This window comes from Chenopodium album, chromosome 18 (assembly GCF_948465745.1).
Source record: "Chenopodium album chromosome 18, dcCheAlbu1.1, whole genome shotgun sequence".
In the NCBI taxonomy this organism is placed as follows: domain Eukaryota; kingdom Viridiplantae; phylum Streptophyta; class Magnoliopsida; order Caryophyllales; family Amaranthaceae; genus Chenopodium; species Chenopodium album.
In genome coordinates, this window is record NC_137851.1 from 8,561,807 (window position 1) to 8,587,739 (window position 25,933).

Sequence of the window (25,933 nt, forward strand, 5' to 3'; positions counted from 1 at the left end):
AGAAAATATTTATCTGGTAATGATAAGAGGAAAAGAAGAAAACGGACAGAAGAGTTAAGAGAATCTCTTAAGGGTTCCATTGACAAATTTTTTACTAAAGTAGTACAAGTAGAAGAGTCTTCTAATGAATTGGGTGAAGATGAAAATCATGAACAATTCAATGAGAATATAAATAATGAAAATATTGATAATGAGGCAAATGAGCCTAATGAGGATGCGACTAATATGAATGAACAAACGAATGTACCAAATACATCCGATGTTAATGATGTTGGCAATGATCAAGTAGTCCCTCCTTTAGATATTTATGATCCTAAAAATTAGGGTAATCTTGACATTAAAGGAAGGGATATTTTGATAGAAAAAGGACCTATTAGAGATTTGAACCTTGTGTTTCCAATTGATAACAAATTAAGGCATTTTTCATATGCTTATTATACTAAGAAGTTACTAAAAACCTACTTGAGATCTTCAATGTCACAAGAAAGGTTGAATGGTTTAGCTACTTTATGTATTGAAAAAAATATATTAGAACATATCAATGTAGAAACTATTATTAGTGACTTTGCTTCTAGAAAGGCTCGTAGAAATATTTTCATATGAACGCTTAGGCTTTGATTTCAATGTTTTATCTATAGGAAATTTGATATTTTGATGTTATTAAAGATTATTATGCGTAATAAAACATGTATTTTTTTGCCCACCCAAATTTTATTTTATTTTAAAATTCTATATGTGAATTAGGGCCCCAATTTTTGTCTTCGCCCCGGGCCACCGAAATTTCTGAAACGGCCCTGCTTGATATGTAAATCCAATTACCCAAGGGTATGGGCGGGGTGTTTCTTCACCCAAAGAAATCCTATACAACTTTTTCCATGAACTCGAATTTGTACGTTCAATCAAGTTCCATATCTCCAAAACCCACTTCTCCTTCCTCCAATGTTGAAAGACCCGACCCGAACACAGATTATTTTCTTGTGTGACACCAAGTGCAACATCAATGATACGATAAACATTGTTGTCGACATCAGGACGTTGTTTTACGTGACGTACACTTGATAATGTGTCATTGACCAAATCAAATTTAAATATCGTATAGAGACCAACAGCATAATGTAACACTCCGTCTTTAAGAACAAATCTAGTTCCAAGACTCCTACAAGGTATAGTCTCATATTCGATAATAAATCGATTCGAATACATTAATTCCCTCCATGAAGTATCCTTCATCGAGTACAAGTAACTCCGTTTTCTCTTCAAGTGAAAGATAACATCGTCCAACAAATAGACAAAACCGAACCAATATCTTTTGTGACGACACGAAACTGGTGTAATAGGTGGATCATCAACGCGAGCAGGAGGCAGTGGAATAGGCCTGCATTCCTGCGTAATCGGGTTCAAAACAATGAGTTGTTCTTGCAAATCAGGTGTAGTAATATGGATACAAACAACCCCATTATAAGATCCAGCACAATAGTAATAAACTCCTGTTCGTGAATCAGGAAATGGATGATTTAAAAGAGTGGTGTTTATTTCTAATTTGTTTAAATCTTCGGCTTTTAATGAAGAGATACAATTCTTGGATTGAAAGATTAGTGTTTGAGGGTTAACAAAGTTTGAGAATTGAATAAGAAAATTTGCAAATTTAGGGCAAGAGATTTGGAAATACCAGGTTTTGGAGAGTAGTTTCATTTTTGCTAGTGATTTTAGAGGAAGTAAGAGTAAGATATGTAAGGTTATATCATAGGGAAAACACCAAATATCATCTGGAATTATGCGATGTTTCTCGGAAAATTCGAGTTTCTCCATCTTTGATACGGTTTGTTGGAGTAGAACTTTAGGGTTTTTAAGTTTTTTCAATACTAAAGCTTGCTTACTTGAATAGTTGAGGCTTACTAATCTATCATATTGATTTGAAAAGCATGCATATCTAATAATAATTTGAAATCTATCATGGGTTACTTTGTTATTAGTGTTACTTGTTTACAGGGTTAATCGGTCAGTGTTGTATCCCGGATGTTATAAGAGTTATTACTCTTTTTAACAAGTGACCACATAATGTGGCCAGCCACACAATAGACAGACTGTAGTAGGTTTAAGCTATGAGGCGTTGGAAATTCTAGGGGGGTTATGGATGGAAATTCATTTCATGGATTTATTGCTCCATGACATTGATTATATATTGGTTTCTATTGATGATAGGGTCAAAATAAAATTGGAGTCGTATAGGGTTGGAGTCTGGGGATGAAAATCCAATAGTTTGTTGGATTGGAGTTGAATTTTGCATAAGTGCATATATATATTTGTATATTTTAAAACTGAAGAGGAAAAATAATTCATGATTTATATAAGTTAATAAAAGTCAAATTCAATAAAAAAAAAAAAAAAAAAAAAAAAAAAAAAAAAAAAACCTAATACGAAGTAGTAGTAGTGTTTTTACAATGCGTGGTTCCTGCAGGTGGATGCACGATCCGCATGGTGCATCCTTTCAAAAAAAAAAAAAAAAAAAAAAAAATGTGGAAAGAACATTATATAGAAATATAAAGAACATTTAGTTAAAGTGAAAAGAACATGTTATAAAATTGTAAAGAACATTCATTTAAAGTGAAAAGAACATATTATAGAATTGTAAAAAACATAACATGTCATTAAATAATGTTCTTTATCTTCATGTTCTTTAATTGTCAGTATAATGTACTTTTATTTGTGACATAATGTTAATTGTTTATTTTGAAATGTTCTTTGAATTTTGTCTTTAGATTATGGTGGTTGAATAAAAATAATGTTTATTATTTTTTTTTTTTTTTGAAGAAAAATAATGTTCATTATTATATTATCATTAGAGGTGATCAAAAATTCGAATCGGGCCGGGCCTTAACATAATATCTCGTGCCCAAACCCGAAAAATGTAGTGGGCTTTTTGGGCTGGGTTTGGATTTTTAACTAAAAATGCATTTTTAAGCTTGTCCAAACCCGCCCTATTTTCGGGTCGAATCGGGCCGGCCGAAGTTAATCACCTCTAGCTATTATGTTCTTTATTAATATTACAGATGTTCTTTAGATATATATAAATAACATAAAGTTGAAAGTTTTTTATTACAAAATAGTTATATGTTCTTTATAAAACAACTATATGTTATTTACAAAACAACTATGTGTTCGTTACAATACAACTATATGTGATGTTCTTTATAAAATAGCTAGATGTTCTTTACAAAATAATTGTATGTTCTTTACTAAACAATTAAATATTCATTCCGCCTCCCTCCGTGAAAAAAACTCCAGTGTTTTTAAAGGTTCAAACTTTGAAGGAAGTTTTAATTCACGGAAAATAGCCAGCAAGGCTAAGCAATTAAGCAAATCAGAGATTGAAGTCTCACGGTATTTTTTTTCAATTTTCACTTTTAATTTTAGCAATTTATAATTGAATCTGATTAGCTAATTTGTTAAAGATCGATTCATCTGAATTTAATGAATTTTGATTTCAATTTCAAGCTCTATAATTCAATCTGATTAGCTTATTAAGGATTTACTTTTATAATAGTTTAATTTGATTGATAAATTGATTTAATTCTTGTTTTATTTTCTGACACACGTACGAATACAGAAAATAAAACAAGAATTAAATCAATTTATATATATATCATATCATAAGATTTCATTTGTAACCAATTGAACCTGAATATGAGATTCATAATCATCCCTAATTACTTTGATTTTTGTTATTTTTTTACTTTTAAAGATGAATTGCTAAGGATAGTATTATTGGGAGACTTACCTAGTAAAATACTAAAACTGGATTAATACAAATTTCTTGTCTACAATTTCACTTAATTTGCAACACATAATTTTATCCCTGAACCCATTCCAGAATTTCTGGATACATGTAAACATCACTAGAAATGTACAAGTAGCTTTTAGTATACTGTATTTCATAGCTGAGAGCCTAAGAATAGTCTTTTACAGGCAACTGAAAAATACATACTATAACTTAACCTTCATATCCATTGAATTCTCAGCTACAGATACCGGCGTCCTTAATTTAGCCTTTTCATTGAAACTATACTGTACATATCTATATATAGCTCTTGAAGGCTACAAGCACGGCCGAGCATCGTACTGTCATCTCTGCAGGTTAACGCTTATGCAGGTTCATCTGCAGCTGACTGTTTCGCATTGATTAATGCAAGAGTGATAACCAACAAGACAACAACTAAACTCCTCTGTTCTACCATGAGGTAAATTGGGTCCTATATATGATAAGTTGATTAACTATATTGAAATCAATGAAATGCACGTCTGATTAAGGATAATTATAGCATTAACAGTCAAATCTTCTACTGTAATATCATTCAAGAGTAAAGGCTAAATACTACTGCGTACTTCTGTAGCATGAACCCAAGTGTTTCTAAAACAAACGATCAACCTAAATATTTTCAGTAGAAAAGAATGAAGATATCTAACAGTACACTTCTTTGTACAACTTATAATGCAGGTCTGCATCAACAATCATGAAACTTTCAAGGGGTGATCTAGATGAATATCCAAATTTGAGCAGTATGTCATTATTCGCGACAAATAGTTCCTCTTGCACTTTCAGGAGCCATATGATCATTTTCGCCGACATAGGCAGCCAAATTTAAATACTTCTCTTGATCCGCCCTATCTTTCCATCTTGATCTACAGATCACACAACTTACAGATCTTCTTCGCTGAGTCCTTTTCCAAGTCATTAAGCACTCTTCATGCAAGAAGTTTCGACAAGTTGCACAAGCCACCAACTTTTCCCCTGAGTTTCCCATCTCTTCAAGGCAGATAGGACACATAGCACCCTCTTCAACGACATTGTGTTGGGCTTGGGCAGCCCCACCAACATCCCTCTGGAGGAATGCTCGATGGAACCTCTCACGAAGGGTTGGGCCTGCAAGGGAATCACTTGAGGTTGGGTTAGCCAAGAGACGAGTCACCTGACTAGACCTCAGGGTCCGTCTCCTTAGAAAAGGATCATCTAAGGAGACTCCTAGGACCCTGATAAGCACAAATAAAATGTGTTTACAAGGGGTTGTCCGATCTGGACACGTGCACGCAAGAGTTGTTGACACGTTAACAATGTACACATTTCCTGTGGCACCAAGGATGTAGAAATTTGGGTCCGACCTATGAAGGAGGAGCAGACGATGCCCAAGAGCCCTTAAGACTCTATCTGCAAAACCCTGTGAGGGATGGAATCGTGGGGTGGACCGCCTTTCTTGGTGATTGTCATGTTGTCGTAGTGGTGCCGCCGGTGGTGGCTGACTTGGCTCCATGGGTAGGGCAATTTCAAGAAGATTGTCTTACCTATAGAGATATGCAAATGAGGCAAAAGAATATAAAGGGAGTTTTTGAAGACTTGTTATGTTTTGTTGTGAAAGAGATACTTTGGATAGTTTGGGAGAGCATGTGGTTGGAATTACTTAAGGGTAAGGTAAGGGATAAAGTGCAAAATAGTAATACTATGAACAAGTAATAAACAAGTAATTGGGTTGGGAAAATTCTGAACTTTGTCTTGTGTGTGTTAATAATGAAGTTAACCTTACGGCACGTTTAACTTCCCTAAACCCTTTGCATAAGAAGTTCATTCCCAATTAAATCTAGTAGTAGAGTTTTGAACAAGATTTTCTGGAAACTTCTATGATTCCATTTGTATTTGTTTAACTTTTGAATTTAAACCAAGAAGATGATCCACATAATATTTTTTTCATACTCGTCTAAGATTAAGTTTAATATTTTTAACGAAAATGTGCCATTAAGTTCTTTTAATTTTTTCTGTCTTTTCTTTTTTTTGGATTTTTAAATATATGATTAAGTTTAACTAATAGAAAATTATCAACTTCTAATTAAATTTAATTCAAAAGGTGTCAGTACTCAGTTGCAATATGAATATATCCTTCTTTAAATTATACTAGATGTAAGCCCGTGCGATGCACGGTTCTAGTAAATCATTTTATTTAATTTAAAATTTTGTAAATTTATGAAGATCATTCATTAAATATATGGATAAAATTCCTAATATCATAAGATAATTTTTTTAATTTTAACCCCAAAGTTATCTTTTGTTGTTTTATTTATTTTATGTGATGCTTAAATTTAAAATCCCAAACCTTATTCACTAATTTTGCTTATGTGACAATTTAAATTTTTAATTCAAAAAAGAAATGACAAATCTCGTTTTTTTATTGATCAAAATAAGTCTTTTGCCTACGCGTTTATTTAATATACTTGTTCGGTTTAAAAGGTTAGTCTTATTTATAATCGTTTAACTATTAAAAATTATGGGAAATTAGTCATATGAGATATAGTTTTATTCTCGATTAGTATATTATTAAAATCAAACTTTTATAATATTTGTTATGGAGAGATTAAAGATATTTGCGATAAAAAAATTTGCATCCATATATGTAAAAAAGATAAATTTTTTTTTTTGAGAAGATAATTATTGGTTTTTAAAAATAATTTAAATTTTAACTATTCTCTATTCGTTGTTTTTACCTATGTGTCAAAATTCTTAAATCTTATTCGTCACTTTTGCTTAGGTGGCAAGTAGATTTTTTAATTCTAAAATAAATTATTAATCTAATTTTTCATTGGACAAAATAATACATTTTCTTATGTGGCGCGCCAAATGCTCCCGAAAAATGCCTACTTTATATATATTAGATTTCCTAAATGTCAAAATCTATACGAAATTAAGATTATGACGTGAATTCTCATTGATAACATTATCATGTACAAGTGATTATATTCATCTATTATCTATGACTACTAATCCAAATTTTCTATTTCTAGCATGTTTGGTTATTCTTTTTTCCTATTACTAGATTAGTACTCGTGCGATACACTATTTAACTAATTAAAAAAAAAATCAATAAGAGAGCGTAAAATAATTAATCACAAAATAAGAGTTTTTGAAAAGAGAAAAATCATTAATATGTTTTTGATTAATTGATGTTCACACTTTTATTTATTTTTAAAAATTATTTTTTCCAATTTTGAATTTCGAAAGACAAAAATAGGGGAAAAAAATGATGATGTCATAAGCAAATTGAAGAGAAATTTTTTAATGATAAAATGACATGTATACACAGGTGATATAAGCGGTTTTTTCTTTAGTTATAGTTATAGATTTTAAAATATTGTTAAGGCTTTTTTGACCTGATAAATCACCAATGCTTTAATGAATAGATAGATGGTGTGTGGTGACTTCTTTGGGTTTTAAATGGACGGGGGTTGATGACCTGATGCTCCACCCGATCTAAACCTAATTTATCTACACCCATACTGTTAAAGATTCACGAATTTATATACGAAAAAAAATTACAACTTGATCAACTATAGTCTATGACTTAGACTTTTAATATTGAGGGTATTTTGGTTTATTGATTAACAACTTTACATGACTCTGAAAGTTGAATAGAGCCTCCAAAAGGCAATAGTCATACCAAAAAAAAAAAAAGGCCAACAAAACAAAAATTCCGTTGCCGGGACTTGAACCCGGGTCTCTCGGGTGAGAGCCGAGTATCCTGACCAACTAGACTACAACGGATTTGTTGATATGGTATTCTTAATGAAAGAATAAAATCCTTTAAAATTACTGTCTTTCTTATATTTTGTTTTTACGCTAAATTTCAGTTTTTTCTTCACTCAATCTTCCTCACTCACACCCTGAAATTGAACCTGCAAAAAACTAATTGTGCATATGAATTTTTCAATTCCTCTCGGAAAAGTAAGAAAATTTCAATTTCCCATTAATTATTTTAATCTATAATTGAAATTTATTTTTACTAACAAATTGTGTAATTAATGGCAGCAGCAAAATGATAGAGAGGAGAAAGAAGGGATAGGAGTGAGTTTCAGGCCAGAAAACTTCATCCCAGGTGTTGTTATTGGTTTCATTTTTGGGTTTCTTCTTGATTTAGCTAAACCCTCCAAAATCCCGCCTAAATCTTTTCACCAAACCAAGAATTCCTTAACTTCAGCCAACCCAGATGAAGAATTTAAGATGGTACTTTCCAGAATACTTTAATTTCTTGTTAAAATGAAATTGTGAATTGTGATTGTTATGTTATATCCTAGTTTCAAGTTGTAGAGGTATTTCAGTATTCGGGTTAGGTTCGGGTTGAGTTATCGTGTCATGTCAATTTTTGCCAGCTCTTATAATGTAATAGGATGAAATGTTGGTTTGTGTTATCAATTTTTCATATAGCATGTCTTTTTGGGTCCTTTATTTTGTTTGCTAATCATGAAGATTTTCTATTTAGCCCTTTTTGTGATTAAATTTGTGATTAAAGAGAATTTGGGCAAGTTTAGCAGAAAGGATAGCGCTTGATGTGTACAGAATACTTGAATAGGGGTTTAAAGGTTGTGTGTTAAAATTCATGAATTATTCAACAGATTTTCCTGGATAGTTTAACATGGGAGGTGAATTTAGGAAGAATGTCATGGACTTTATTTTCCATATGTAAATACTACGTATATGATATTTTCTGTAGAATAGAGTATGAAATTTTTTGGTTACTATTCAATTACAGTTTCAGTATCCTATTGTAGTCAATTTTTTGATATGTGATTCTTCATGGTATTGTTATAGACTTATTTTCTGCTTCGGTTGATTTGATAGAGATTCCTTGTAGGAGGGTAATCTACTAATCACTAGGCTTAATTATACATCTTCCATGATATCCTGGCATTTTACATTTAATATGTTTTAGAGACCATGAAACAGCTAGTATGGGTGCTATATTATGTTTGTTTTGTAATATGTGTGTGTTAATTTTATGTTGAGGATGTTGATTACAGGTTCTGGTGGTAAGACAAGATCTGAAAATGGGACATGGAAAGATTGCAGCTCAATGTGCTCGTAAGATTATATCTTTTTAATTGTAACTGGAGATCAACCTACTTTCTTCCTTTTTTGCCTTTGTCGTCTCCTGATAAGATTCTGTAATTTCAGATGCTGCTACAGGCATGTATGCTGAGCTGATGCAAAGGTACTGTCCGCTATCTCAAATTCTCAGCTGACTAACATCCTTCTTCAGCAGAAAGTTTTATAGACTGTGTTGTTTAACTTTCTGATGTACTTTCATTTCCTTTTCGCCATAATTCCCTATCCTGTTATCATCTCCTATATAAAATCAATTGCACATGTTATCAGAATGTTACCTTTTCTTTTAAACCTAATTCACTGCAAACCGAAGAGAATTAAGAGCATCTTGACCTGCAATAGTTTTTTCACATCTTATAAGAGTAACTTGACATATGTTAGTTTCTATTAAATTTGTGAGCTGCATTTGTTTGGCCTCTCAGAGCAATATGTATGATTATTTACATAATATGAAATTGTGAATTTATTTTGGTGTACTTTGTACTTCGGGCTGCTTGTTGCAAGGTGAATTTTCCTAGTTCTCTATTGATCAGGAAGATATAAGCAATGCTTTAATGCTATAGTGTAGTTCTTTAAGCTTTGATGCTATTATTCTCAAAAGTGGGCACTAACTATATCTATTGTAGTCAGCGTTCCCTATTGAGGCAGTGGGAGCAATGTGGGCAGGCTAAAATAGTAGTGACATGCAAAAATCAAAAAGAAATGTAAGTATTTGTTGTTATTCTTTGTCAGGCTTTCATTGTCTCAGCAGCATTTACAAATTTTGTATCTTGATTTAGGAATAAGTTGCAGCAAGATGCTGAGAACATTGGCCTTCCAACTTTTGTTGTTGCAGATGCCGGGCGCACACAGGTATGCCTCTTCTGTAAGCATTATAGGCTACTATGAATATTCTTAATGTTATAGTTCTTTTGTTAGTTATTGTTTTGTAATCCATTCAGTTATAATATTGCTTGAAGAAACAGTTCCCAGTATTTGGTCCTCCTTGTCCTCTTCTTATCACTTCTTTCCTATTGTAATATTTATTGACGCGAGGAGCTTAGCTTGATTATATACTTCAACCTTTCTTACGACTTCCTCTTCATTCCCTTTTTTTTTTGCCAATCTATCCTTATGCCACTTTGTGGCTTCAGCTGTCAATTTTCTGGACTGATTTTCTGATGACTTACGATATTTAGTTATTTACGGTGAAGGCTTTTTTAGTATTAGAAGCATGTAAGTAGTTGCATCACTAGAATTTACTTTAATTGCAGCATTCTGAGTTTAAAACAGGAAAGGCATTAATTTGATTAAGTTGCAGTGGCTTTCGACATGGATTTTAAGGAGAAAATTAGGTATCCATGAAGAGATAGAAATTAGGCAATAAGAATCCAATATAGAGGGTACTCATAAAGTTTATCACCATTTTAGTATTGCTGCAAACATTAAAAAAATTTAATTTCTAAAGGTTTTGACTTTTAGTTTAAATGTAATGAAACTCAAATGGTGATGAACTTTTCGTATAGAGAGATGATTTTTAGGATTCCTCTCCCAAGCCCTTTCATTATTAATGGCCTTTCCAGTCTAAACCTTCATCTTTTTATAACCTTCTTCATTTCTGTTGCAATATAAGGTAGATGCCCACTCTACACTTGATATATGTAGTCTAAGTTACTGAAATCCGAGGGACCATTATATAAGCCTATCTCCTCATTATCTTGGAACTGGATAAGTTGCCTGTCATGTTGCTCAGTAATGTAACATTTCATACCTGAAGCTTGCTAAAATTGAGAAAGGTAGTACTCCTTTTTTCCTTTTTTTTTTTTTTTTTTTTTTTTGTGTCCTTGTTAAAACTGAAGGCGTCATTAACAAAAACAGTCTTTTAGAATAGTAGTAGATATACATCCAATTCATCGATTTTCCTGTTCATAGTAACCTATTCTTGATGCTTCCCTGGTTCTGAAGTTCTGAACTAATGTCACTAGTTCACTACATTAAAGAAGGGGGGGGGGGGGGGGGGGGGGGGGGGGGGGAATCCATAGAGAAGATAAGAGAGAAGGGAAAGGTAATAGAGTGTAATTTTCTGTGATAGATTACTCAGCACATATATTCTGAAGGTATCTTCATTTTGTGCGGAATATCGGAGTCTCCTGTTCTTTTCATCTTCTCTGGATTTTTTCTTTGAGCAGATAATTTCATTTTGACTTCCTCTAAGACAATAGCTAAGACTTAGAATGATAGCTTCATGTGTCACTAAAATTTTGATTACTTTTTGCTGAAGGTTGCAGCTGGTTCAAAAACAGTACTTGCAATTGGACCTGGTATGTTTGATATCCTCTAATTTTGAGTTTTTCACTGCTTTTCTTGAAAGCTATTTCATTCCCACAATAAGTGTGGCTGCTATCTATGCATATCTGCACTTCAGTAATTAGAGAATAGAGAAATTCTTCATAAACTACTTAACATTAAACCACGGTTTCTTGGCAATAGTACCTGAGTGCTTGATTTACATTAAACTCAAATTAAACACACAGAAGCTAGGCCAAATGTTCTGATGATTATCTTTTCTAGTTTGCCCCTTTATTAAACATCCAAGAATACTATCTCTGTAAAATGCACTGCAGTTGGAATTGCAAAAATATTTCAGGATGGAAGGAGCTTTCAGTTGAAAATTTTGGACTTTAGACTTACAGGACCTTTATTTGTATCAATTTGCAGGACAAAAAGATTCTGTAGATTCCGTCACTGGAAAACAAAGACTTCTTTGACTGTTTAGCATGCCAAAAGTTTTACTGCTTAGCTTTCAATCAAGAGGCTGCCTTACCTTCAGATAAACAAGGAATCTATCAGGGTTTTATCTCGAGTATGAGTTTTTCTTGGCAAAAGCTTGTGCATGTCATGATTCCGATGATTATGCTTCCGTTAATTTTAATTGTAGATCAGATAGAAGCCAATAGTCAGCATAGGAGGAGAGTCTTTTGGTGAAGATTGCATGGAAACTCATTTGTTTACCTTTCTCATTCTGATTGTAGTCGATTAAGGCGTCACAGACCTTTTTACAATGTAATTAATGCCATGCTTAATACAATGATCATAAGCAGTATTCAATTGAATTGAAAGCTTAATTCTGTTGATTTGGAAGTGCAGAATTTCATTTTACTTTATCTTTATGTCCAGTTCTACAAAACATGATGCAATAGCAAACAGAGTATGATATCCATCGCACAATTAAATAGACAACTAATCTTAGTTTTTGCTTGACACGCTGTAATCTTAGAATATTTATCGTGATTAAAAAAAAAAAAAAAAAAAAAAAATCCAAGTTTATCTCAAGTGGTAAAATTGGCACTTGAAATATACTGATTTTATCCCTTGGAAAGAACTAGCCGTTTTACCCATTTTTGCCCTAAAACCGGAAAAATTGGCTCTACCGGTCCTAATTATGAACTTCTTTCTTTAAAGAGTCTCAAATATCGATTAATTGATGACCAATCTCAACTTTGGAGGGTCCTTAAAACAATCCCTAACTTATAATGATCGGGTTAACCGATTAAAATTGCCACGTGTTGAATGTTTATTGGTCTATTTTACTGTACATTATTGTTTTAGGGTAAAGAGAACCAACGGGAGGGAATTTAGAGTCGTGAAAGATTTTTTTTTTTTTTTTTTAACAAACGGAAACATAACACATCACACGTGGCACTATTAACGGGTCAAATCGGCTAAAAGTTAATAGGATATCGTTTTGAATTAATCGATTGTTAGGACTGCTCGTGTCAATTTATGCCGATTTTATATGATAGACCGGGGCTCCCATTGAAAAACTCAAGCCACCATATTTCAAAACAAGAGTTAATAGAAGTTCCATAAGCAGTAAAGCACACTATCAGCAAAAGAAAGCTTTCCAACAATGGCGGATCAAACAACAATCCTCTTCTCTCTCCTCTTCCTCCTCCCATTCTCTCTCCTCCTCATCCTCTACCTCATCGTCCGCCCTCGCACAATCACAATCCCAATCAAAAACCGCCACGTCTTCATCACCGGCGGATCTAGCGGCATCGGCTTATCCCTAGCTCACCACTTCGCATCCCACGGTGCACGTGTCTCCATCTTAGCGCGCGACCACCGTAAGCTCGAATCCGCGAAGGAGGCGATCCAGCTCTCCACCGGCGTTGACGTCAGCATCTTTAGTGCTGACGTCAGGGATTTCGATGCCGTCAAGAAGGCGGTTGAAGATGCGGGACCAATTGATGTTTTGGTGTGTAATCAGGGGATTTTTTATCCTCAGGAGTTGGAATTTCAGAGTTTGGATGAAATTAAGTTTATGTTTGATGTTAATGTAATGGGGACTTTTCATTTGATTAAAGCTGCTTTGCCATTGATGAAGAAAGATCGTAAGTCTCGTGGTCCGGCTTCGATTGCTATCATGTCGTCCCAAGCTGGTCAGGTTAGATTATCTTTTCGGGCCGATTTTATAAGCATTAAATATATTTCCTAAAATGGTACCAGTTCCAATTAGTATATGTTTCGACTTTAGGAGTTTATGAGAACATCATGTGTCTATTGGTGTTATGTTTCTTTTATTTGATGTTGTTTGTTGGGTGTAATTGCAAGATAATTGAAGTTGATAGACTGATAGTGTTGTGTAGTGTAATAGTAATTTGAGGTGCAGGGATTATAATTCGAATCAGATTTACAATTTACTGTCATAAAAGTGATAATGACAGTGAAAAAATTCAGCTTTGGTAAAATGTGGGTTTGATACTTGCCCCTAGACTTTCAATGAAAAATTAGTTTGGAAAAGGGTAACGATGTAGACGAGATTTGATACTTGCCCCTAGACTTAACTGACTAAGCTAGATGGTATCATGTAATCACTGCATACAAATGCTGTATATAAGTACATAAGAAATTAACAATTGACATTGATTGTTAATTTTCATGGTTATACTCGCACATTATTGATTTTATTTCCTTGTCTTAGTGATTTGAAGCTCTGCAAAGCAATCTATTAGTGGCGTTGTTACTGTTGACCTTTTCCAGGTGCATAGTGTAATCTGTTTTGTAAGACTTCGAAGTAATTTTGTAAGCCTTATTCTGCCTGTAACACCAGAAATTGACTGATGAAGTTATCCCTTTTTTTTAGATAAGGGAGAACAAGCTAGTATATAGATTTCAAAAACAATGTTAGATTATTAGGGTAGAGCGGGATGTATTAGTTACAACATGAACCTTCCTAACTTCAGCTCTATCCACTTTTAGCACAACACACCATTAGAAGATCTTGCCAATGCGTTTGACTTTGACCTCCTCCGCTGGTGCAAGCAGACATCTTTGTTCACATTCCCCTGAAACATCATTCCTAAACAGCTTATAATTTTGAACCTAGGTATTTGCCATAGATTGAGCCAAACTTCAGCATAATGAGCAGATTGAGCAAGGCAATGGTGACCCCTTTCTTGTTTTGACTCTCGTCTGGTTGACAGAAAACCCAAACAACTCCTGGCCAATATTAGCTTGGCACAATCCATCCACCAGTATTATTATGGAAGCTGATCACGTTGGCAAATATTAGCTTTAAAAAAACTAGGTGTGTGGGCAAGATTATCTTCCAGAGGATGCGATAAATCCAGCTTCTGAGTAGTAGCAGCATAAACACTCTGGTGTGAAGTATAGCCTTTGATAAATATACTTCTTTTTTAAGACTTGATAACTTGTACTTGTCATCTTGCTTTTGCTTTGTTTCTAGGTCAATTATATTCTTGCATTATGGTTGTGACATATTGAAGTTCAAAATGGCTCATGCTTGTTTTAAGTTTGTTATTATTTTTTCATCTAGGTGGGTATTTATGGTTACACGGCTTACTCGGCTAGTAAATTTGCACTCCGGGGCCTGGCAGAAGCACTGCAGCATGAAGTGATTGCAGATGATATACATGTGTCACTGATCTTTCCTCCAGACACTGACACTCCTGGTTTGGAAGAAGGTATGAAGAGTTTTATTTTCTGCTTCAATTTTTCAGATATTTTGCTGAAATCAGTTCTCTCTTGTTTCAGAAATTAAGGTTTACAGAATTAGTTTGTTATTGATAACTAAAACGTTCTATCCAATAATCCTCTGTAATTTTGTGAAGAATCTCTTGATAATATTTTGTTGTCATGATCCATAATCATCGTGCTTCTTTGCATCACGGACTCACCTCAAGTATTGCTGAATATTCTTTGCTATTTTATTTTTGTGAAACGGTAGGCACATTTGACTTTGTTGCCACACTTGTGTGCGCACGCGTCTCAACCTCCTAAGATTATTTTTCAATTTATATTATAAAATACCTTCCATCTTGTTATCTGTTCCATATCCAATCCTTACAAAATATAGTGCAGTGCGTGCAAAAATAGTTAGATTATGGCATTATGCTTCTACATCCTTGGACCTAGTATCTTGCATGTATGCATTTTGGTCAGCCTCATGCTCCACTTTACAAGATAATGGTGTGCAGTTTGGTGACCTCTTTTTTTCGTTTAACGTAAATAATGCCTGAACATGATGTTAAGAGATACTTCTTCCGTGTCCAACTCCAAGATGGCATCATATCTTGGGCATTTGTTCTATAGTTTTGGACTTTTAGTTATTCACTGAGTCCAGCAAGTGTTTTGACTTTTGTTGAAAATTTTGGTTTCCTTTAAACTTTGGATCCCTAGCATCCCTAAAAACTACATTGGAGTTAGGTTTCATATGCTGTGCAAGCACTTGGTGGTGAATTTCCATCACTTGTGAAATCCAAAGTATAAGACTGTCATTTGCTTATATAATCCCCCAGTCTTTAAGTAGCATTCAAGAATATATTTGGTAAGAAGGCCTTTCATGTCTAAAAACACACTATAGTTCCATTATTGGACAAATCGACAGCTGTATGTCTAACGACTCACCTTCCTTGCACCTCAAATTCTGTTGCAGAAAACAGAAGGAAGCCTGAGCTGACAAGCATAATAGCAGGTTCTTCAGGAATGATGAAAGCTGATGAAGTTGCAAAGAAAACCATAGATGGCATTAAAAAAGGCAGTTTTATTATCCCTTGCAACATTGAGGGTGAATTATTGTCTATAGCTACTGCTGGTCTGTCTCCACAGAGATCATATTTGATGGCATTTCTAGAAGTTATTGCTGCTAGTCCTGTACGCCTTCTTGGTCTGTTTTTTCAATGGAATTGGTATGGAAGCATAGAAAAATGGAACTCCAAAAAAAATAGTAAGTATGCTGTGTTTTGTCTTATTCTTAACATCTGCCCTTGAATTGGTGGAGTACAAATCATTAAAAAAATGTAATTGACTGTATGAAATTATATATTAATCAATATTTATAAATATTTTCTGATTTACCTAAATTTTTGGTACTTGAATACTGTATCATATCTACGTAGTATTTGATTTGTATGCTTGTGTGTCAAGTTCCACTCTCACAACTTAAGTCCAAATCCAAATTTCTCTTCTGGAGCCTTGAGATTTTTATATAGCTATATCATATGGCTCTGAAGAAAACATGTTGTGTTTTCTGGAATCTATATCTTGTAAGGTCCAACCTTTGCCAAACCGAAGGCTTGGCTTAATTCTGGTCAAAATCAAGATACCTAGTTTTGGGTACACTTTGGGATTAGGAATAGGAAAAGGAATAGGATTAGATCTAGGTCAAGGTCAAGTTCTTTTGGGTCGGGGACTCCTAGCGGCACACTGTGTGAGATTTGGAAGTATAATTTTGGTACCAAAATACCTAGAAAATCACATAAATGTACCAAATTTTTTTGGTACCAAAATATGTGGTTTTTGCACCAGATGTTTTTGGTGCCAAAATCACATATTTTGTTACCTGTGAGAGATTTAACAAATACCACACCGTGTGACTTACTCCTTTTGGGTCAGCTCAATTTTGCCAAAATAGCTGGACTAGGGGCCCTCCGTGCCTACCAATCAGAAAAGGAGGGTGGTTGATTTAGGTTCCTTTGTATTTGTCTACTGCAGTTTTATGTATGATGTATTCTAAGGGGGATTCTTAATCTTTGCCATTGTATGAAACTGAAAAGTTGGGTAGAATGGAGAACACACGGGCAGAAGTGTTTTGTCACATTGTTCTGCTCACTCATCCTTATCATCCTATCTGATGCACTGCTTTTGCCACTAATTGTAAAATCTTGTTTTTTAATCCTATGCTCTCTTGCTTCAGGGACATGAAGTTAGAAATTGATCCATTAGAGCGGATGGAGAGTATGCTCAAGACAAAAAGTTCGAAGCTGAAGTTAATTAATATTTTATTCCTTGATGAAGAATTGGTAATGTATTAGAGTTTTGCCATTACCCAAACATCTTGGCATTGTCAGGCTGTACAAATTGTTGCAACTACTTTTCTGGTGTTTTGATTATGCAAGTAACTCGGGTAATAGATCCAGTGATTAGCTCCTGGGCATTCATGCTTTCAAGAGATGCAGAGTATGTGAGCTCTGTCCAGAGAGCTTCAGAATATTCATGTTAGGCCAGAGTTGTGTGTATGAATTGTATTCTTGTTAATGTTTACAGTTCTCTCTCAAAGAATTCAAGCTTGTAGTTGATGTAGCTTATAATGTAATTTTGTAACAAAATTTTTATCCAGACATAGAGATTAATCGATAATGTTATGGCCTACAACTGCAATTGAAAAGCATGTACTTTGCAAGCATCTCTTCTTTTATTTATCTTCCAACAAAAGTTCAAGCCCATTTTTTCTGACAAATGGTTTCAGTCCTCTGCTTTCCATTGTTCTATCACAAAGCAATCGAGTAAAGCATGTAATAGGCAATTTTTTTGCTTGTCACTACCTTATATCTGTTCTATATGCACATAACTGCAATTGAAAAGCTCAAAAGCATGTACTTTGCCAGCATCTCTTCTTTTATTTACTTAGGTCCGTTCATTTCACCTTATTTTTGCTGAATTGAAATTATTTTTACTGAATTGAAATTATTTTTGTTGAACTTAAATTATTTTACTGAAATTATTTTTACTAAACTGAAATTATTTTTTCTGATTTTCTATTATATTTCTTCTTTAAGTTTACTGATTTTTACTGAACTGAAATTATTTTTACTGAACTGAACTTATTTTTACTGAACTGAACTTAATTTTACTGAAGTGAAATTATTTTTACTGAATATTATTTTTTTAAGGTGAAGTGAACATGGCCTAACACGAAAGGATTATGTAGTTGAATTTTTATGGAAGAAATATGGTTGCAAAGTAATATGGAATAAAATTATATGAAATAGCGGATACATACGAAGTGTTTCTAAGAAGTCTTGACAAAAAATCGTGAAATATATGTCATAATCATAATTTGTACTTGTTTTTTATCTGCAAAAATATATCATACTAGTTATAAAATATTTAATTGAAAATATATGGATGAAGAATATATATATATATATACTAGTTTTATGCCCCGTGCGATGCCCGGGTTGTTTATTGAATTTTAAGATAAAATTTTAATCTGTTAAATTTTAAAATATATCGTTGATACAAAATTAGTTAGGAATTGATGTGCTTTTGTGACGATTTTCTATCTAGTAGGCAAGTAATGACTAATAATAATGTTTGAGAAAATGTTCGATTTAATACATTAAAAAAAATAAAAAAAAATTAGCAATAAATAAATAAAATAAAATAAATGTTCAATGCCCGCCCGTTGGGTTGACCCGAAGCCAAAACTTTGGGTAAGGGTTGAACATTTCTTGACTCGTAACCTGAAATGACCCAATCCGAGATGACTCATAACCCGACCCTAATTGACAGGTCTACATAGTTATAAAATTCTACTTGTATTAGATTGTGAAGTATATTATTTTAACCGATTAGTATATATATTATAAATGGATGTTTTATGCTTTGAACTACTTCTTTCGCTCCAAAAAAAATATTATGATATAAAAAATAAATTTATATGATAATCTTTTAGAATATAATTTAATAATTTTTTTGAATAAAATTATAATTCAATTTGTACCTCTGAAATATTGGTATTTTATCGAAAATAAAACTCTAAATTAACAATTTTATCGTAAAATTCTATCCAAATAGAATTCTAAACTAACTTTTTTATCTTATGAAACCTATTTAAATCTATCCGACGTGGCGCGACACTTAGCGAAAAGTTAGAACGCCAAGTATCGCTGCCTCGTGACCTGGCTAAAAGTTTAGCTTTATATATATGTGTGTGTTTGCAAAAAAAAAAAAAAAAAAAAAAAAAAAAAAAAGTAATATAATATTGTATGCAGAATATTTTCTTTGAAAACTTGACAAAAAAAATGTAGAAAGATATATCAAATATTTGTTTTAGGAATGATTATATTACTAAAAGTTACAATAAAGAAAATGGGGCAAGTAATAAAATACGGCCGCAAAAGAAAAGTGGAGCAAGTAATAAAATACGGAGGGAGTAAAATTCAAATTTGATAATTGTGGAAAATAAATATGAAGTAAATTACTTGTTAGATAGAGGACATATGCTAAGCCTAGACTTGAAGTCCAAAAGGAGGTTTGGAAGGCCTTACCGCCTTCGTAGTTCAGTGAAAGTATCCAAATTGATATCATGTAGTAGGACTCGAACTTAACTCAATGCAACATTTTCTCGAACAAGATGAAAATTCATCTCCACATGTGATGGTGCGTTAATGTTGACATGGGTTACTATCAATAATCAATCAATCATCAATCAATAATTATATACTAAAAGACACACCAGCAATGACACGTGTCATCTCCTGATGTGTCTTTAGTTTTTTTTTTATTAGACATACAAATATTAGAGAACCTAAAAATATAGTAACTATTCCTTAAAAATCGACAAGAAATATCTTATTTTGTCGAGTTTTCTAAGAAAATATTCTACATATATACACATAATATTATATTTCTTTTTACAGACATATATAATTTATCCATATATATTAAACTAATATTCTTTTATATTATTCACATCATTTATATTAAATAATATGATATATATTTGGAAAAAATGTATTGTACAAATTATGAATTTAGACATATCTTTTCACACAATTTATTTGGGTCAAGACTCCTTAGAAAATACTTTGTACTTAACAAATAGCGCTACTTTGCAACCATATTTCTTCCATAACAACTCAACAATATATTTTCATATTTATCGTATTTGTATATGGTACGGAATATCTGCGAAAAATAACTAAGATTTTTTTTTAGATAATCTAATTGAAATTGAACCGCTACAAGAATATTTTTAGTATTACTAATATCTTCTCATTTTATGTATGGGGTGGCATGATACAATCAATTGTTAACATTTTTTGTTATTACTATGAAATAATAATATATTATTTAAATTGAACCACTATAAGTATATAATTTTCTCATTTTATGTATTTGGGTGGCATGATAAAATCAATTGTTAACATTCTTTGTTATTCAAGTTTTAGTTGTATTTGCTTGTGAAAACAGTTTTATGAGAATGACGGATGGAAACAAACATATACTACCTCCATTTTTTTTTTAGTTGACACATTTCTATTATTACGCTTGCCAACACATGTTTTTAACGCTTAATATCTCTAATTATCAACATTGTAAAATTATAAAAAGTGGATATTAATAAAATATACATTGAGACGATTCAAACAAGATCCCACACGACTATATTTTATCGTATCTATAAATCACAAAAACGAGTCAGATAGTGTGTGAATAGTGTAAAAGTCAAACGGTGTCAACTTAAAAAAAAACGAAGGTAGTATATCTTATGCATACAAATTTTAAAGATCTTATTTATATATTGAAATAATAAAATCATTGAAAAGTAATAAATTTCAATAGTCTTTTTTTCCATTTTTGACAAATTAAATTCAATGGTCTATTTTGATTTGTAAGTTACTAGTCTATTTTCTTGAAAAATTAGATAGACAAAATCAGGTTAAATGACACCTGAAATAAAACTTATTTTATTTTCAAATATTTTATTAGTAATCCCCGTGCATTGCACGGGACCTAAACTAGTAAATATAAATTGCATTGTCACTTACAAAAACTAAAGTAGGCTTGTGAAAGAGGACAATAAAACTCAAGTAAGACATTGTGTCGTAGCTAACAAGCCTCAAATACAATGTTGTGATGCCTTGATATATTCAAGGTCTGCACTTGATTTCGATAAAGTAGGGTGACATTTAAATAACTACTTCCTCTGTTTTTTTTTTATATAGTTGCAACACTTTTCTTTTCACGCTTGACGATGTATGTTTTCAATCGTTAATATCTTTAATTATTAATATGTAAAAATTATAAACATTTGATATTAAAATTGTATAAACCGAGACGAATCTAACAAGATCTCACATGACTATATTTTTACTTAAGTATAAACCGTCAAAGTAAAACACATGAATAGTATAAAACTGTAAAAGTCAAACTGTTGCAACTAAAAAAAAAAAAAAAAAAAAAAAAAAAAAAAAAAAAACGGAGGAAGTAAGAAATAAGATTGTTACTAAGAAAACAACACTAACCTAAAGTCAAATAACACTTGTCGCGATAACCAACCTAGTTTGCATCAATGTAAATTATCAAACGGGTAGGAACAAATACATATAAATGTAAGTATGTAACCCATGAACGTTGGTGCCCTAAATATAACACATAATGTGCTTTAATGCAACACAATTTTTTTTCTTTTTTGTTTTTTGATTCAGAATAGGAACAAGCTAATGAAAAGAAAACAAAAAACACAAACAAATTACAATATTACGGAAGGACTAGACGTGGAAAAGACACACCCCTGTATCTTCTTCTAAAATATGATTAAATTCAATATAGACAGAATTTAAAATCGAAAAACGAGAGTCATGAATGACATCGCAGTTGGCCAACCAATTCACTGAATAGTTGTCTTTCCTGTAAGTATGTGCAACCTAATGTGGATCCTTGTGATTATGCATTTATGAATACTACTTTTGATTTTTTTTAAGTTGTAACTTTAGAATATTTCAAGTGATGCATCTAAAAACACGAGGAAGATTAAAAGACAATGAAGTTATGGATTACATTTTTTTTCCCAACAAACGCGTACTCTCTTGATAAACCCTCACTCAAATTGCGATAAAACATAAACCCTAGAAATCCATCATCAACCCTTGTTCCACCTTCTCCCTTCTTTCCAATGGCTTCCCGTTATCGATCCCTCTCAAGACCAACAATCAATCTTCTCAAAACTACATTTTCCCAAAAACCCACTTCTAATTCCATCCCTTCTGTTCGTGCTTCTCTCTCCTCCCCTTCATTTCCCAGGTAATTTCCTCTCAAATCAAGAAAACTCCACTTCAATTTTCTATCAAGTTTGAATCTTTTCGTAGAAATTGTGTAATTTGACAATTGATTTTGAATTTTCAGGGTATTATCTCAAATGGGTGCAATGCAATCACTTCTCCCACTTCACTCAGCAGTGTCATCAGCTCGTCTCACATCATGTCTTGGCATAGATTCAAGCAGTTCTAGGTCGTTGTCTCAGGGTATGATCTGCAGTGCCAACCCAGGAGTTTGATAGATATATTCTCTCTCCAAAAATTATCTGTTTTTTTCAATTCATCTTGTAAGCACTTGATCTTTGCCATGTTTAAGTTCTTTCTTTGTTTCATCAATCAATTTGCATTGCATTATAAGAACAAAGATCCCTGAATTTATTGTTAGTTTGTTGTGGTATCATCATCTGTGCATTAATTTTGTGACCTTTGTGGCTTTGTTTCAATATCTTAGGTTCTTTGTATCAAAGAGACTTCCTCTTGTATGTGGGGTAACAATTTAAAACTTTCCTGAGCAGATAGGACATGTTTATAATTGATAGCAACGTTGCATTGAATGAAATGGACCGATTCTGTTGTGTTCCTTGTCAATTAGTAATGCATCTTGTTAAAAGATGAGGTAAAGGGGATAATTTGGTTGGTGTAGTGTAACATGGAAATATGGAGGGATTAGGGAAGGCAGTAGCCAGAAAGAGTACTTTTTTGACATATTGGAAGTTTTAGATGAAGTGTTAGTAGTCATTCACGGGTTTTGAGTTTTGACTAAGGATACAGTGTTACACTATGTACTCAACTTGAATTGGCGGTTGGATTAGATACGGGTTTTATAACTTACAAGTCAACAATGCAAGGGTGGTGACAGTGGAAGAAATATATGGTGTATTTGGATGGAAGGAAATGGAGGAAAAAGAAGTGGAGGGAATTGGAGAGATGTAATATCTTTCATTTGGATAACAAAATGAGGAAGTAAGGGAATTAGAGGGGAGAGAAATGGAGGGATTAAAGTCTAGGAAAATGATCCCTCCGACAATGGAGAGATTTGGAAGGAAAACTCACCATTCTTCTCTCCCCTCCCTTTCCCTCCCCTCCTCTTCTCCTCCCTCCCCTTCTTTTCCTTCCTCTTTCTTTATCCAAACACACCGTTAATGAGACAGATCGTGATGCTTTAGTTTAGCCAATTCTCCTTATTACCTCTAAGTGTCTCATGTCCCAAGTGAGAATAATGTGTGGATTTGGAAGATAGACTGAATGCCATATGTTATGCCCAGTTTTTTACATTTATGAAACCTGAACAACAGGACCTGCCTACTAGACATTGCTTCTTTCAAACCTCTAGGCTTTAATACGATAGCTACTAAAAGTCTTGGTTTTTATTTTCTCGATTATATAGCTCTGAACTTGCTCCTGAGATATGACAAAGGGAGTGTTGAGGCTATATTCTATTCACCTTATATTATTTTACAAACGGTAAAATTAGAAAGTACCAGGCCAAAAATATTCAGACTAGACCTTAGAATAATCATGTTTGAACACCTTATTTCAGTTGAAGTGAGCATAGCTGCATTATCAAGTTTTTCTAAAGTGAAATCAATCAAAGCTAAATTGGAAACAATATAGTAGAAGAAATTTCAATAAGCTTGAGAAGAAATTAATAGTTTAGACGCAACTAATATATTTGTCAAATAAATCCTGTTGTGTGAAATACTGAGCAAACTTAATGTGTTGCATCAATCTTGAGAGGATTTCTTGTCGGATCAAAAAAAATTAAAATAAAGAGATCTTGAGAAAATAAAGCATTGTTGGAGCATATATATTTCAGTTCGCGAAGTGAGTGCTCATTATGTAAAGGGTAACTAGTGGTTTTTTTTGAAAAATCTTCTAGATCTGGTTGCTTGGTGGTTATTTTTTATAGTTCAGTAATTTTACGATAACTAGGGTTGTTTATGGGGATGAATAGATTGGTTTTCGGGGTGGTGAAGTGACTTTTCAAGTTGGTGGGGCGAATTTCAGGTTGGATGGGGGTTGATTTCAGGTGTAGGTGTGTGTGTGTGTGTGTGTGTGTGTTTGTTTTAGGGTAGCTTTTGGGTGGTTGAGGGTTGGCTAGGGTTTAGGGTGGTGGTGGAGGATTTGGTTATAGGTAAGTGGTGGTGGGTTTGTTATAGGATGGTGGTGGTTGGCGTTGTAGTGGTGTTGTCTGTAGTGTAGGACGCTTGAGGAAAGGGAATATTCAACCCTTGTGGGGAGAGATAGGGGGGGGGGGGGTAAAAAGACTTTGGGGGAATGATGAGGGTAAAAGGAGTGATTAAATTGTCCTACCACAAGGTAATGAGCCATTGTGATTAAAAACCCTAAGCCAAATGCCCCTGAATGTAGTTCTGCACCTATATGTTTCTCATATTGCATTTGAGCTCTATTGTCTACGTTAGATTCTTCATACCCTGATAGATTATAGGTATAGACATAATTCGTCTAAATGCGGAAAATTGGTTGTCCAACTTAATATTACTCGTACATGCTTCAGTTTCAGTCAATTTTTCCCAAAGGGAAATTATTATTGTTAAACTTCATTAGTAATGTCACTGCAGTGATCCCTTGACCTAAGGGCGAACCTAGCATACCACACCTTAGATTTACTCTATGATTGAGGGCTTGAGGCACTGTATTGAACCTAGCAAACCACACCTTAATTTCACTCTTTTTTTCATATTGCAGTCTTTGGTGCTAGGATTCTATGCATATTTGGGTTTTAAAAGGCTAGGCTCTGTTTTTCCATTGGCTGTGATATTTCATGTTGTAATTCTTATTTGCCTACTTTGAAAGAAGCTTACTGAATGTATCTTGCTTAATATTGTGTTCTTGTGCTCCTATGAAACTTGGTTGCTTCTGGCTTGAGCTGCTTATTAAATTCAATGCATTTGATAGTTTCATTTTTCGGCTTTGTTGTTGAAATTTTTACTTCTTGTTGGCTTGTGAAGTGTGAACATATTGTTCTGGAGACATGAAAATTAGTTGCTTATTTAGTTGATTATGATGGCATTGGTAAAAGTATTTCCATCATGTTCATTTATTTAAATGCCTTTTCAAGTGATTAATCAAATCTCCAAAACTTCTACTCGGACACTTTGTCCCTTAATTAATGCATTAGCTAGCTAATCTCCAAAACTTCAAAAATGCTTATTTTCTGATGATCATATCATTGTATGCAGAGCTTGGTCTTAGTGTGCCTCGATGAGAATGGATCATAGTTTGGAACTAGAGCATACTTCAACAAGTTGCTGCAGCATGGCCCTTCACATTTCTCCTCACCATTGCAAAGCTTGATCTGACAAGTTCTGTATGAAACCCTGCCATGCTTTAATGTTATCATATGTTGTGGATATGAAGTTTATTGCTCGGACAAATTTTGTTTCATCATAACAGATGAAAAGCTGTTGAGTGATTTTTTTAATCAATAAAACTTCTTCTCAGCCATTTAATTTTCGGCCAATTGAAGTATTCATGTGGAAGTAAAATATTTGTGACAGAGTCTTTTGACTCAGTCACTTTTGCTGGATAAGCAATTTAGTCAAATTGCATTCTTAATTGTTTGTAGGAGTTCTGCATTTCCTTGGTCATAAATTTGTTTTTTGAAGTTTTCAGTTTTCATAAACTAATTGCTAGTTCTTACCTTCCTGATTAGACAGTCTTGTAA

General features: G+C 33.2%; 5 protein-coding genes and 1 non-coding gene across 7 annotated transcripts; 3 read left to right on the forward strand and 3 right to left on the reverse strand.

The window, feature by feature from the left end:
• Positions 1 to 729: 729 nt before the first annotated feature.
• LOC145591729 (uncharacterized) lies at positions 730 to 1,809 on the reverse strand. The gene has a single exon (XM_081648233.1). It carries the CDS (start codon positions 1,807 to 1,809, stop codon positions 730 to 732), a length of 1,080 nt encoding a protein of 359 aa, XP_081504359.1.
• A 2,044-nt stretch (positions 1,810 to 3,853) lies between these two features.
• LOC145592982 (uncharacterized) lies at positions 3,854 to 5,384 on the reverse strand. Its single transcript, XM_081649496.1, has one exon. It carries the CDS (start codon positions 5,304 to 5,306, stop codon positions 4,566 to 4,568), a length of 741 nt encoding a protein of 246 aa, XP_081505622.1. The 5' UTR covers positions 5,307 to 5,384; the 3' UTR covers positions 3,854 to 4,565.
• Positions 5,385 to 7,509: 2,125 nt separating this feature from the next.
• Positions 7,510 to 7,582, reverse strand: TRNAE-CUC (transfer RNA glutamic acid (anticodon CUC)). The gene has a single exon. It is a non-coding gene; the product is annotated as a tRNA-Glu (tRNA).
• Positions 7,583 to 7,658: 76 nt separating this feature from the next.
• LOC145592983 (uncharacterized) lies at positions 7,659 to 12,058 on the forward strand. Of its 2 annotated transcripts, none has more exons than XM_081649497.1 (8): positions 7,659 to 7,762; positions 7,847 to 8,041; positions 8,836 to 8,896; positions 8,990 to 9,026; positions 9,547 to 9,624; positions 9,700 to 9,772; positions 11,181 to 11,220; positions 11,618 to 12,058. In XM_081649497.1, exons 1-8 carry the CDS (start codon positions 7,736 to 7,738, stop codon positions 11,665 to 11,667), a joined length of 561 nt encoding a protein of 186 aa, XP_081505623.1. In that variant the 5' UTR covers positions 7,659 to 7,735; the 3' UTR covers positions 11,668 to 12,058. The 2 variants fall into 2 exon arrangements, with proteins under 2 accessions (XP_081505623.1, XP_081505624.1); XM_081649498.1 differs by having other exon boundaries at positions 7,666 to 7,762; positions 7,850 to 8,041.
• A 659-nt stretch (positions 12,059 to 12,717) lies between these two features.
• On the forward strand, positions 12,718 to 17,588 carry LOC145592984 (3-dehydrosphinganine reductase TSC10A-like). Its single transcript, XM_081649499.1, has 4 exons — positions 12,718 to 13,346; positions 14,739 to 14,886; positions 15,858 to 16,148; positions 17,118 to 17,588. The coding sequence occupies exons 1-4, from the start codon at positions 12,810 to 12,812 to the stop codon at positions 17,123 to 17,125; spliced, it is 984 nt and encodes a 327-aa protein (XP_081505625.1). The 5' UTR covers positions 12,718 to 12,809; the 3' UTR covers positions 17,126 to 17,588.
• A 4,399-nt stretch (positions 17,589 to 21,987) lies between these two features.
• On the forward strand, positions 21,988 to 25,933 carry LOC145592985 (protein NONRESPONDING TO OXYLIPINS 2, mitochondrial-like). The gene is made up of 3 exons (XM_081649500.1): positions 21,988 to 22,231; positions 22,334 to 22,452; positions 25,449 to 25,933. Exons 1-3 carry the CDS (start codon positions 22,104 to 22,106, stop codon positions 25,472 to 25,474), a joined length of 273 nt encoding a protein of 90 aa, XP_081505626.1. The 5' UTR covers positions 21,988 to 22,103; the 3' UTR covers positions 25,475 to 25,933.